This window comes from Leptidea sinapis, chromosome 1 (assembly GCF_905404315.1).
Source record: "Leptidea sinapis chromosome 1, ilLepSina1.1, whole genome shotgun sequence".
NCBI classification, from domain to species: Eukaryota; Metazoa; Arthropoda; class Insecta; order Lepidoptera; family Pieridae; genus Leptidea; species Leptidea sinapis.
In genome coordinates this window covers 34206972-34222022 of record NC_066265.1, presented here as the reverse complement: position 1 = coordinate 34222022, position 15051 = coordinate 34206972, and the positions used below count along the sequence as shown (strand labels likewise).

General features: G+C 33.4%; 2 protein-coding genes across 2 annotated transcripts in view; one reads left to right on the top strand and one right to left on the bottom strand.

The window, feature by feature from the left end:
- The first annotated feature begins 2649 nt into the window (after positions 1 to 2649).
- LOC126970080 (WD repeat-containing protein 46) lies at positions 2650 to 14529 on the top strand. Its single transcript, XM_050815790.1, has 11 exons — positions 2650 to 2801; positions 2883 to 2996; positions 3074 to 3297; positions 3726 to 3977; positions 4358 to 4508; positions 4604 to 4839; positions 5029 to 5193; positions 6092 to 6231; positions 10115 to 10305; positions 12524 to 12622; positions 14354 to 14529. The coding sequence occupies exons 1-11, from the start codon at positions 2667 to 2669 to the stop codon at positions 14468 to 14470; spliced, it is 1824 nt and encodes a 607-aa protein (XP_050671747.1). The 5' UTR covers positions 2650 to 2666; the 3' UTR covers positions 14471 to 14529.
- The window catches only part of LOC126970085 (transcription factor E2F4-like), a 21793-nt gene continuing 21222 nt past the window's right edge, over positions 14481 to 15051 (bottom strand). The window contains exon 7 of the mRNA XM_050815802.1: positions 14481 to 14729. Within this exon, the coding sequence (XP_050671759.1) occupies positions 14629 to 14729 (101 nt within the window). The 3' untranslated portion in view covers positions 14481 to 14628. The remainder of the gene's footprint in view (positions 14730 to 15051) is intronic.

The window sequence follows — 15051 nt, the reverse complement described above, 5'->3', positions numbered from 1 at the left end:
GATTAAAGTACTTCAAGCCGCCGTCGATGAACTAGGCAACTGGTTCAGAAAATGGCGGATTGAAGTGAACCCCACCCAGAGTGCAGCGGTACTCTTCGGTAACGCGAATAGCATCCGCGCTAAAAAACGACCGACCGACGTCATTAAATTGTATGAAACACCCATACCGTGGGTGAAGGATTACAAATATTTAGGAGTCACGTTCAACAGCAATATGAACTTCAAGAAACATATTGATACGGTATGCAATAGAGCCCGATTTGTCCTCAGTCGCCTTTATCCACTTGTGTGTGGGCGAAGCAAACTTCCGCTCAAACACAAAGTGACGCTGTACAAAACCATCGTACGGCCCATACTGTCATACGCAAGCGTCGTTTTCGCGCACACCCTACCGAGCTACTTACGTCATTTGCAAGTAGTTCAAAATAAATTCACGCGCATGGCAACCGGAGCCCCGTGGTTCATCCGAAACGTTGAACTTCACCGCGACCTAGAGCTTCCGACGATAGCTCAACACTTTAAAGAGATCTCGCGACGCTTCTTTCACAAGGCGCCTAACCATCCCAACATCTTGGTTAAAAAGGCATGCGGGTACACCCCCCTTCACCATAGTCTCAACCCAATAAGACGTCCCAGACACGTAACGGTAGACCCGGATGACGACATCACTATCACGAACGCGACACCCACACAAACACCGACACAGACACGCACACACCGCCTTCGCAGGCGTAGGCGCGGTCAACCACCGCAAACCACTGGCACTCGTCACTCTGACGATGGCCAGCGGCCCGCACCCTAGATACACCATACATTGTTTTTATACCCGACGAGACGTTAGTCCTCGTCCTGTAATCATTTCACTACACTCACTCACACACGGACTGACTGACGGACATACACCACTTACACAACCACAAACACAATCCACAAACACAAACATACATGCACACTAACATTTACACTACTTACACACATATAAACATACATACTTACAATCATAAACACATACACACACACTTACATACATTACACTAAACATCACCACACTCGCCGGCGAGTGTGTTCTTCTCATCTTTTCATCTTCATTTCATCTTCATTTTCATTTTCATTCTCTCTCCTTCCCACAAGCACACAGCCGGTCTGAGGTTCGAGTCTCCTTAGGAGACGCCCCGCGACTGTTGTTGCGTAGTCTTTGCGGCCTCCACGGCCCACGTCCTACTTCGCTGTGAAAGCCAGGGCTGCTTGTTAGCAGCACCCGCACAGAGGAGGTTTTAGTCGGTATGGGGCGTCCGCTTGCGCGGACACTCGAGTCCGACATATTACGCCCCGTTCCGGGGCGTAAATACGTAACAGTATTTCCTCCTCAAAAAAAAAAAAAAAAATTGATGTTTTCTAGTGTTTCGTGTTCGCGTTCTTTATCACAGTGTCCTGATTTTAACGATTTAATTTCCATGTGGCGCAACAATTTCCGAATGTTTTTTTGTTACTTTTAGTTGTTTGACATTAGGGTTATCATTATAACCTCCACGCATACGTTTGGATACAAAATAGTATTGCGCGACGGCCATCTTGGATTTAAAAAATTATCCCAAATTCCTTCCCCGCACCATCGAGAACCTTGGATACGATAACCATATTCATAAAAACATAATTTTGCGCGGCGGCCATCTTGGATTTCAAAAATGTTCCCAAATTCGTTCTTTGCACCCTCGAGAACCTCGGATACGGTACCCATATTGTTGAAATCATAATTTTGCGCGGTGGCCATCTTGGATTTCAAAAATTATCCCAAAATCTTTCTCTGCACCCTCGAGAACCTTGGATACGATATACATATTATTGTTGAAGTCATAAATTTGTGTGGTGGCCATCTTGGATTAATTCTAACTTCCCTAAAAAACTTACGTACAACAATCCCGGGTGGCATAATATTCAAAATAACATTGTGTACATTTTATTTTAGTACTTTCCGACTTCTATTCACCACTTATATTTTACGCTGCCGCATCATTATCATTTTTTACTATGATTGTCCATTTTGTACTTGTTTGCTAAAATCTTACTTAAGGCCTCAGCCCACGGCGTTTGCACTCAGAACATTTCTTGATTCATACAATACCATCACATTAAAATTAATTTGTCAACTTGTCTATAGTTGTTTATTAATTTATGTGCCGCCATCGCTTTGATTATTCATTATTGTTGTTGTTTGGTGTTCGTTGCGTGTTGAGTATATACTGATTTCCGTTTATTTCCTTAAAATGCAAAGAGCATAGTTCCGAATTGACTGACAAGATATTTACTATATCTACTATGATATTTATATGTAATTGATGCAGAACCATCAATAAAATACTTCGAGGAGCAATTTCGACGCACGATGAGGATATAATGCAAACATTCGCTATACAGTATAACAATAAAAGAAGATGGAAATAATATGTTTTTTTATTGTAACTTATAAATACATTTTATTGTATTTTTTAAGTAATTGGTCTACTTACTCGTAACGGCGATCCATACAATTTCTGCACAACTTTATTTTCGCCTAAGCAAGCTGATATTGGCTAAATATGGTGGCCATTCCTTGAAAGCCACAATATAATGAATCTACGCTAAGTTGATAGGGGTAATTGTCAAATGTCAAAGATTGTTCTGTAAAAATGTCAAAACTGTGTTTTGATTTGAATTATCTCATGTGTGCGACTGCGACTGTTCGCTGTGGTGTTATTTTCCAATCTAGACGAATAAATAAACCTAAGTATTTAAGAAAAGAAAACTCAAATATGGCCAAGACGGTAGTACAATATAGTCAATTTACTTTTGAATTATTTTTTCTTGATAGTTTTTAATATGATTCTCTATAACCCAACTTTCAGAAACGTTATTTTGATGATGCCGAGAATAATGATACTGATTCGAAGAATGCAAACAATACAAACGAGGTGAAGACATATCATGTTAAAATGAAACCCAGGGTCAAATTTATGGATGTATGTATTTTTCACTAATATGATATTTTACATGGAAATTAAAACAATTTTTGATCTTCACCATGTTATCATTTTAGAAACCTATGGCTGGAAATAAAATAAAACATCAGTCTAAGAAATATGCGGGAAAAGCATCAATTAATCCAGAAGAACTAGCAAAACATTCTCGAGGTGAAAAACTGGAAGGAAAAGGTGTAACACATCCGTTACATGCAATAAAGTTGAAAAAGAAAGAAAATAAATACAAATTTGCCCAAGAGCAAGCAGCTAGAGCAGAAATATTACTAACAGAAAACACAGGGTAATTGAAGTAGTAGAATTTAATTCTGGCCAGTTTGTTACACTTCACTACTACTGTCATGATAATAAGTAATAGTACAGGTGTTTCACTTAGTTACACCTCTTTACAGTTATGGTGCATGATAGACAACCATGTGCACCTGTCACTCAATAAATATAATATGAATAATCTATTTGAATCATAAGTTTGGCTAAAACTTCTTGGCCTTTGAATTATGTTTTAAATTAATATGATGTATATTTCATATTATATTAATTTCTGGAACTTTAAAAACTTTTGCTTAAATATTCAACTCAAATATAATATATATTCTAAGGTTAGTTTTAGTCATGCCATAGGCATCAGCCATACACCCTCTTATGCATTATATTATTCTGAAAGTAAATGGTAAAAAACCGATATAATATTTTGTAATATAAATACTTCAGATTCCTAGAAGTAGATGAAGACCACAGAACAACATGTATTACACAAAAGGTTATAGGTGAAAATGTTGATATAACCGCTGCTACAAAAATATTTGATTTAAATTTAGAATTTGGACCATATAGAGCAAAATACTCAAGGAATGGACGACATTTATTAATAGGAAGTAAAAGAGGTCATCTAGCTGCTTTTGATTGGGTTACAAAGAAGCTGCACTGTGAAATAAATGTAATGGAATCAATTCATGACATAAGGTACAGAATACCATTTATTTTTCTTATAAATTAATCATCAATGGATAAACATTCTGATTATTTCATTGTGACAGGTGTCACTTTGTGAAAATATGGTGACATAATTGTCTCTGGAGTGTGTCTTCCACAGAAGCCACAGTAGGAAGAATAGAATAGACATAATTGTCCCACAGCTAATGTTAGGTACAATTACATTATTTTACTTTTGAAATAAAATTAACACTACATTGGGAGATTTCTGCAGGAATCACACCAACTGAAAGAAAAAACACACACCATGTTCTTTGTCTCAACACCAGAGAAATCACATAAGTATTGTAGGCCTAGAAATTGTTCACATTTGTTGGTGTGATGAAAAATAAATTTGTACTTGTTAATAGTTGGCTGCATGTGGAGACAATGATAGCAGCGGCCCAAAAAGAGTGGCTTCACATATATGATAATACTGGCACTGAGTTACACTGTGTTAAGAAATTGGATAAAATATTGCGGATGGAGTTTCTTCCTTATCATTTTTTGCTTGCTACAGTGGTAAGAACACAGTATATAGTTATATTTATTATTATAATAATAATATGTAATCCGATTATTTATTTTATTTCTTAATATTATAATATTATTTTCAGAATGAATATGGTTTTATGTCATGGCTCGATATATCTATAGGAGAAATTGTAGGCCACTATAAAAATAATCTCGGAAGGACACCTGTAATGACACAGAATCCTTATAATGGAACAATATGCATTGGTAATTCCCAAGGGCTTGTTTCCTTATGGGCACCAAGTGTCAAGAAACCACTTGCAAAGATATTATGTCATAAAACACCATTGACAGCAATTGCTGTAGACAGTAGGGGCATGTAAGTTGTTTTAGTTTGAACAATTATTTTATTGAGATGCAATTTTTCTTTCCCCTGTTCTTATCTGGTGAAAGGAATTATAATAATTATAATATTCAAGTTTGTATCATCATGTATCATTTACCTAATGTGTTTTAAATTTGTTTAGATGTAACCCAAAGTCATTGTAATATTGTTGTTATTGCTTAGGTATATGGCGACATCTGGTGTTGACAGAAGTATGAAGATCTGGGATATTAGAAACTTAGATGGACCATTACAACATTACAAGCTAAGAAGTTCTCCAGTTGATTTAGAGTTTTCACAGAAGGACATGTTGGCTGTTGGCCTCGGTGAAGTTGTGGAAATATATGGGTGAAGATCTAAAATTATTCCTTGTATAGTGTAGTACATATGTTTTTATTAAAATCATGTAGTATTCTGATTTGTATTCAATACCTAATAGTAGATCTATGTAGAGTAGCAGTGGTTTAAATATTTTAGAAATGTGTTGTCAAGCTTTAGTCTATAAGACAAGTGTGTCAACAATTTACTTTCCAGCACCCATGTTCAACACTACAAGGCACACAGCTTAAGTTTCTGCTGCATCATATGATAAACTCATAGCTTGAATGGTGTCTGTCTATTATTGCCCAGATAAAAAGATTTTAAATGTTACCAATTCAACTCCCATCTGGTAATACATTATATACCTACAACTGTATGTTTGCACTTAAAATTTTGTACCTGTGTGTCTACAGATATCCTCTTATCTTTCTTAACCCACGAGATGTACCACTTACCTTCCTCTGATGCATCATTTGCTAATCCTAGGATGCTTGGTTCTCCAGTTGTGACTCAATTATTTTGCATCACCGTTTTATGAAATACAATTTTCAGTGTTTAGTTAAAAGGGGGTGAGCTTGTCTTTTGATGACTGTTTTGTAATAAATTCTTTAATAAAATATCTCTCACTCTGGAGTCGGTCCCTCAAGTCTGAGTATTGTTATCAGCATTAGGGTGGCACCTGGAGCGGATGATCAGGCCCCACCAGGTTTCTGTCCAGTGCTCTGTCTCTTACAACATAGTTTAATAAAATTTATTATATTTTTATTATTAAGGTTCCAAAATCCTAGGTTACTGAATATGGTTTTACTAATAAATGAAGTTGTTCACCAATTTAAAACTAATAGACACAATCCTATAACTGTGTTCAAAAGAACTTGTATTTTTGTTTTGGTTGTGCTAAGTATGTAAATCTTTACTTTTACAGGAATTGTTGTACACAAACTGTAGATAAACCTTATATGAGACACAAAATGGCAAAGTCAATATGTAACTTTAAATTCTGTCCATATGAAGATGTACTGGGTATTGGTACTTCAGGTGGATTTTCAAGCATTCTTGTACCAGGTAATCTCGTGGTTATATGCTCATACTTGTTCCTAATTATGTGGTAATTTATATTATGTAATAATTCAGCTGAGCCTTACACTCATATTTATATAGCATACTTAGACTTTGCTCTCGTAAAACTTAGCTGAGCGTGATAAAACGCGAGATTGACTTTTGCATTCGGCTGTCTCAGCATATGAGTCCTATTACGAATCGTTAACGCTCGCATGCCGTGGCTGCGCGCTGGTGTCGTTTGTAATACACGAAGTTACGTTGGCGTGCGTTGGGAGTACAACTATACCATATAACCATACCACGAAACAATTTTGATACAAAATTAAAATTTTCGTAAAACAGTTTTAACTTTATTTATTTAACACGGCTTTGGGTATGAGAAGGGACATTAATGCGAATCCACTACACTCACTCTGATGAAAGACCTCCAAATGGTCTGAAACTAGTCGGTATCCACAACGATAAACCACGAGTAAAGCTAACTATGTTAAATAAATAAAGTTTTGATATTAGTCTGAATTTGATAATTTTTTTTTCAATCCAGAGTCTGAACACTATTAGGCAGGCAATCAGGGGTGATTATAAATTAAAACGCTCAAAAAAGAGTCCACAAATTAAAAATATATTATAAAGATTGAGAAAAAAAATCAAAAAGATCTCTCGCAATGGCATTGATCGTACAAACTTTAACAACTTTAACGAATTTCATCGGGTAGTCATTACCGCGATCCAGTCCACACCACACGCGAATTGTTTGTAAACAACATTTGTATCAGCAATTTGGAGCTGGCTTTGGACTTGGTAGTACCAGTCGTGAGTCCGATCTAAAATAACTTCAGTGCGATCATTTAATTTGAAGTATTTCAGTTTCTCTTGTTGAATTGATTCTTCCACTGGTGGTTCTGCTACCATATTGTTATTTCCTAGATGTGTTTCAGAATTATTATGGTTATGTGTTAAAATAAATTACTGATTAATGTTTGTTTTAGTATAAAATTTAGATTTTAGGTAGAAACTCAAGAAGTCAAGGAATAAGTGTTCTGTCATAATAACATCATGTCTGCGTGTACATTCTTAGTGACATTGTAACTTGTAATGCTGTCTGTACGCGGGCGTAGTTCTGTCTCTTCCTTTTTTAATGCAGGAGTCGTTGGTGTTTTCTGATCTACTCCTACCTACCAAACCATAGCATACCATACAAGATAAAAATTAAAGTCTAATATGTAGGTACTAAACCTTAAGTAAGAGTCTACTAAAAATAATATTTATTTTTTATTTATTGCTTTCCATACAACATACATGTATTAAACTACAAAATAATGCTACTTAGAGTATATCATGATGATCATATATAACTTATAATGGCGTGATATACTTAAACTTAAATAAATGTAGAATTCTACAATGAAAAAGTAAATTATTTTATGTAAAGTTAAGGCTTCAGATTTTTAAAGTAATTATATTATATGGCATTGACTATTTGACGTTTGAGTATGTTTGTTGCATCACTTTACATATTATATTGTAATTGAAATGATTTATAAATCGATGAAAATGTAAATCTTGATATAAAAGAGTGGCAATGAGTTTCTTGCTACTTCTTCTTATTAGCTCAACCCTTTACGAAGTAGCGGTAGATTCAATAATAAAAAATATTTTTTTGACATTCATAAGTGTCATTTCCCTGACCTACATGAATAGTGATTTTGATTTGATTTATAACGACTTAGGCAAATACATGTAAGCGTGTTTAATTAATAAAAATATATACAAAAATTTAAAACACACTTACGATTATATTTTAAATATTATAACATAAAATGAGGCAAAACATATACATATGTTTAATACGATGAAAAAAAATTCTTACTGGATCAAATTATTTCGAGCGGCGTACACTAGTCGTTAATAATAGCGATCTCCGGACGATTGCGCGCGAATATTTCGTAGAGCCCACCTCTGAGGAGCGAGTTGAATTGATGCAGAATATAATTATAGTACTTAAATTATATTTATTGTAATTTTGTCTTATTATATTGACAAACAAAAACCAATTAAATGTATTCGATGTAGATCGAATTTTATATAATATTAGTTTATTTGATAAAATTGTGTTTATTTGGAAAATAATGAGACGCTGAATCTATTTGTGGCTTAAATTAGGTTTTCTTTATGATTTTTTCCTTGAAAACTCAGGGAATTTAAAGAAATTCTAGAACTCCAATAAACACGTACAACATTCAAATCATCATATAGTAATTTTAGTTTTTATATGAATTGAATATAATAATGTGAATTAGAGCTTCAAAGTTCCATCGGCGACGGTTTTTTTAGCAAACTGAGTTCTTAAAATATTTATAGTGAATTACATGAAAATAAAAATAAAAATGTGTAACTCCCAACTTACAAGATAAATAATAGTTTTATCGTTATTAATACTCAAATATTTAAAATATCTTACTGCTGCTGAGAATTACAGCGTCAAAAATCATCAATTGGTATAAAAAATGTAACAGGACTCTTAAGCTAAAAATAATTTCAGCTGTAAAATGACTAAAAACGTAATCAAACATTATGCTAAGGTTGCACTCAGCTAAGTTTAACGTGAGTTAAGCTCTACATGACAGCCTGAGTCGTCCTGATCAAGAAATGTTCAAGTTTAACATTGGAAGTAGCAATCCTACCTAATACATATGTATTATAATTAATACGAACGTGAGATTCTGTTTGTTTTGTACACAAGAAGTGTATAACACGATACAAAGTTGTTTAGGATGAATTGTCACACAGACTTCTTTTAAATAATAAATAAACATTTGAAACACCATAAAAATATGATGTGTGTGAAGTGATTCAGTGCCCCCTGCCAATATTGGAACAATTTATTTTCATAAAATAATTAACTTCTCAAGTCTGAGAAAGCTAGTGATGTATCCTTTCCCCTGTCATTATAATTCAATACTATTTTGAGTAGTACCTACATTACACACTCTATAGACTTATTATTTTCATGACAAGCACACCATTGTTAATATTAAGAAAAGAAAAACACCATATTCCCTTTTTTATATAAGAGGGGGCAAAAGTCACGTGATAGTAATTGGCGAGACAACCGCCCATGACCTCTGTTGGGAGTATTATTCCCTGAAATATCCCTAAGTCCTTCATGATTCAAAGGTAGCAAGAAATTTAATGTTGCTAATACTGCTAGAATTGTAAGCATCTATCTAATATGATGTGTACTTACTGTTGTAAGAGTACTAACTATACACAATTTATGTTCTATGATATGTCATTATTTAAAAATTTCCAATAACAAACTGGTTTATCAATTACACCTGAACATATTTTTAAAAAAAGAAACAATCTCACAAAAATCGCAAATCATTGACATATTTCGTTTAATTCACAATCTTATTATGACATCGCACCGCGCTAGCGTCTCATCGCCATCGGTAGATTCCTAAAATAATATACTTTCATTATTACCTAGTATTATGTCCATAATTATAGGCAAAATTATTGGAAGGATTAATATGTAATATACACTTCTAAAAGGCCAGCAACGCTCCTGTAATTCCTCTGGTGTTGAAGTTCCTCTATTGAGAATGTTGGTGGCGGTGATCAGTCACCTGATCCACCTGATCTCTCCACCCGACCGATCTTCCATAACCATAAAAATATTAACGATCTTAACTGTTCTACATTGCCCAACTGTTTTGGTGATTATGCCTTAATTATATTAAATTATATTCAACATGATTGTAGAATCACTAATAAACAGTTCGTTATAAGTAACATCATATTTACATACATATTTTTTATGTGACACTACTAAAGATTTCTATTTCTATTTATAAACATCTAATTCGTAAAATAATTTCAGGAAGTGGTGAAGCAAACTTTGATGCTTATGAAAGTAATCCATTCCAAACCAAGCAGCAGAGGAAGGAATCTGAGATCAAAGCTCTGTTGGAAAAAATACCGGCAGAACTTATTACACTTAATCCATTTGAAGTTGTTGAAGTTGATGTTCCCACTCTGAAGGATAAACTTGAAGCTAAATCTAAACTACTGGTAAAACTTTTAATTTGACTCAAGGTCCTGTTTCTCATACAGTGAACTGGCACTGTAGGTAAACTGTCTTTCTGAGCCCTCCCATGCGTTCGACTTTACGCATAATAACGGAGGAAATTTAGGGAGAATTTCGACATCTCAATATTTTTCTCTTTTCTATCTCAAGGTTTTTTTGCAACAAGACTACATAATATAATAATACAATTTATTTTATATGTTTAAATATAAAAAATATACAGATGTGATTACAACTGAACGTCTTTATAATAGCAGTAATTCTTGACATGATGTTTCACGTTAAATTGTCGGATGGTTTTTGCATTGTTGACGATATTTTTTGGAGTAGGTACCTATGTGAATTAAAGAGCAAGGTTACATTGCCATTAATACCGCTTTCACAATTAGTAAAAAATAATTAATATTGAGAACCTTAACAAAGCTTTAAATTAGTAAAAAACAATAATTTTAATTTTAATACGAAAATGAAGAAACAAGTATAAGAAGCATCTCGTAACTCTGAATTATTAAATATTGTGGCATTATGCGGAGACCCTGGTCATCTTTCACAAGATTAATGAAAAGTAAATTGGCATCAAAAAACCTTGCAGCTTAGAATAATAACGCTCAGAATGTGAATAGGCCCAAGCGAAATGAAGCAATTTCAATGTGGCCTTTTAAGGCTACATACGTTTCCCGCTGCCTCAGTATCACGCTATCAAGTTCTATGACAATCCACGCGCGAAATTTAATTGAAAAATGAGTTGCTGTGCAGTGAAAAGGTCATACATTCGTCAAAGCAACAAAATATTTTGTAAACAAAACAGATGCCATTAAAAAATATGTTGCCAGCTATGAAAGTACTATTTACCCCGAGTTTACCGTTGGGATATTTTTTTGTGTTTATTGGTAGATATCTATAGATAGGAGGCAATAATGTACGACCGAATATATAGAAATCTGTCTGTGTATTGTTGTGAATGTATATGTATGTTGGGTATAATCTGGCAATTTAGCCTGTGATATATATTTCACCATATGACTTGCAGCAGATTTAGATTTACTCTTATGTTGTATATACTATAATTGTATATACAATATATAATATGTATATGTATATACCTACTACCTACTAATACCAACATAGTACCAAAGCGTAAAATCGCTATATCAGCAATTTTTGATTTAAAGGCGATATTCGATAGTTCCTGAAAAAAGATAAAGTTTTAAATACCAATATAACCATTATCACTTGAACTACTACTTGAACTTAACTAGGACAGTGCAAAGAACATCCCTAACTAAGTCTTCAACATAAACGAGAAAGATTTTGTATATATTTAACACCTATTACACAATAACATATTTTTTTACGAGGCAAATAATAATGATCTGGCTTGTAATCCGCTGAAAAAATGGGCTTGACAAATACATTACTAAAGACAACCAATATTATTGACAGCTACGGATTCGGATAATATTGGGATGCGTGATTGCAATTTCCATACAAACTTCTATCCCTGGTAAGCTATTCGTTCTCCCATTGACAGACAGAGTATACGGATAAGACGAGTTACCGTGGATGAGTTTATTGAGACAGAAAAGTCAACGATAGGTGGGATTCTTTATCTCAAGTAGGCCAAACCGGAGATAGAATGAATATTAGGAACGGCCGTTAGATAATTAAAATAGTAATGTTTTCATCCTAACTATAAGAAAAGATATTCTAAGCTTGGACAAAATTTGCTAAGAAGTTTTTAGTATACATTTATATATTTTTTAGAGCTTTTTAGAAAATTTTTTGATTCGAAAGTTTTATCAAAGGTGTTTATTATGATAATGAATTATGAAAGACGGATTGCTACTCAAAGAGAATGCATCTTCATGGAGTCAGATTAATTTTACTAGCCAAATTATTATAAGTTGAGTTTCTTGTATGTTCTTCTCACAAGCTCTACTTTTCCGTTTGGTAACTTTTTCGTAACATATGGTAGATTGTTTATTAAATAAATATAATTTCAATTCAAAAGCGCTTAGTTTGAGCCTATTAGATTTAATTTTTTTTGAGTTTGGACATGAAAAAACATTTGAACACCAGTTATAGCCACCATAGAACACAAAACTCAGCTCTTTGAGAATCCATTTCAATGTTAAAGTCATACACTAATTGATTGTAATATTTTAAAACCTAAACTCAATTATTATACTTATTTGTTTGCAGCACGTCAGAGATAAGAAGATTGATGTGAAACCTAGACATAAGAATAAGGGTAAAACGAATATTGCGAGGAAGAAAATTATCAAGGAATCAATGAGAAAGGTAACAATTTAATTCCAAAAATATTGAACAGATTATACATGTTCATAATATTATAACAATGCAATATGATTCCTCAACCATGATAAATAATATAATTTCCTCATAATTTGAACACAATTTGCTGGCTATTTTCTGCAAGTCGACGTCTCACGCGCGCTTATTATGCCTGGATCAGCATTCTGGATTCAGGCTCACCTTATGGATCGCTAGTTAAAGATCATATTATCTAATATAGATTCCATGCTATCCCCATCACTTGATCCTGAATTTGCATTGTTCCAAATCCATAGTAGTGTAAATAATGTTTATCTGTCACACTGAAGCAAGTACTAATTTTTTTCTACCATAATGATATGGATCATTTTGGTTATTGAATTTTAGATGAAGGATGTGGATTGCTATCAATCTCTTCATCAATCAAACTCAGCTTGTTATGTTTGTTATAATATCAAAGCTACATCTCCATGCTCCTACACAAACAAGTCTTTCACATAAAAGACATTTATTTTCTCAAAATTGATTCCTTTAGAATTCTTTTTGATGTCAATTCTAATAATATACTAGATACTACTACCACTTCGGAAACAAACAGCGCTCTGAAAGAAAAGAAGCGGCGTAAGAAACTCTCCCAGCATTCTCTTTTTGCGCTCTTTTTAATAAAAATATACAATATTGAACAGTCATTGCTATTGCTATAAAATAATCATAATCTAGTCCCAGGCTGTCGGATCACTTAGATATTCAGCAGTGGAGTAATAGGATTTACGACAGAGCCATTTTTTTTTATTAAACATTTAAATTTATTTATAGATAATGCCTATACAGTAGCTGGGACTTTATTATAAAAGTGTATACATTTACCCTAAGCAATCCCTTATTTCTAGTGTTATAATAATGAAAATCACTATTAAGAGCAAAAAGGTGACGATTTTTGTGAACTTATATTAAGTTTTCATAAATGTACAATGAACAGTCATAATATTTATTTCTTTAAAATATTCTTTGAGAGACTGTCTATTACCAAGCTGATATATAGCACGAACAGCTCTCTTTTGCAGGGTAAACACTATATCAATGTCAGCAGCATGACCCCACAGTAAAACACCTCACGTCATGATGCTGTGAAAATAAGAACACTGATCTAGCGGTCGCAACATTCGTGCAACAACCTAATCTTTCTAACGGCAAACTTTTTCCTTACAACCAAGTACCAGAAACTTTGGCAATTCTCTTGTAATTATCTTTAGCATATGGCTCTTCAAAATGGTTTAGACAAGGTTTACCAATAGTTATGTTATAAGCCATTCACCAACTATGGTGTGACAGTGCAAAAACCTGCTACCCTAAAAGCTGTATCAGTGTTATGTTAATAAGATAATTTACTTAGGTATTCAAGTTTTTTTTATGAAAAAAGGAGGACAAACAAGCGTACGGGTCACCTGGTGTTAAGTGACCACCGCCACCCACATTCTCATGAAATGATATGAAATTATTTATTTTGCCTTGGAATAGGATATGTCCAGATCTTAAATATTACAATGTTGCCACTATCCACCTTAAATTAAAAGCATGCAAAAACTTTAAACTTATTCAAATATTCATATTATTGAAAGTATAGATTTTTTCACTGCAATATTTTTCCAGGTCATGTTAATTCTTGCGTTCTAAATTCATCATATCCTTATTTAAAATGAAACAATCTTATAACTAATAATGTAAATATATTTTTAGGAATATATAAATCAGGTGATCGAGGTAAAAAAAGTACTACAGCCAAAAGAGACACAAGACATGCCTCAACAATCATTTGGTGTGTTGGATAGATTTATACCGAAGACAAAGAAATAAAATGTTATCATACCAGAAAATAATGTTATTTAATAAACTTCCTATATTCATTTCCAAAACGCTTTTTTATATACAAGATACATTTATACAGCTTTTACAAAGTCAACATGATCACAAAATTGATGTAAACAATAATATAACACTTGAAAATTAATGTATTAACAAGGTATGTCAAACAAGTCGCACAATCCTTCTGAATCGTACAGGGAAAAATAAAAGTCTTGCTTAGTGACTGGTGGGCTTAACCGTAATATATAATCTGGAACAAATGCAACATGTTAGGAACAACTTCTACAGACGTACTAATAACATTAACACTTTCTATTTCATAATACATTCTAATTGTGTATATCGAATTCAATTCAATGAATGTAATCACTTTGAATTGTCAGGCTTAAATGCAAAATTTCGTAATGGAACAAATTAGTAGAACCGCGGACGGTGCAGGAGGAAGTTGTTTCCTTAATGCAAGAATCTGTTTGTTTATACAATTGTAACAGGCCGCCCCGAATGTGTTCGACAGAGCACGTGTTGGTATGTATCTATCGATATTACAAATATTAAAATTAAATCTTAAAACA

Excerpts from the sequence above, each read along its gene's own strand:
- LOC126970080 (XM_050815790.1), top strand. The coding sequence starts at position 2,667 with ATGTCAAAACTGTGTTTTGATTTGAATTATCTCATGTGTGCGACTGCG. Across the intron at positions 3,298-3,725 it reads TTACTAACAGAAAACACAGG|ATTCCTAGAAGTAGATGAAG; the intron begins GTAATTGAAGTA and ends TAAATACTTCAG. Across the intron at positions 10,306-12,523 it reads AAGCTAAATCTAAACTACTG|CACGTCAGAGATAAGAAGAT; the intron begins GTAAAACTTTTA and ends ATTTGTTTGCAG.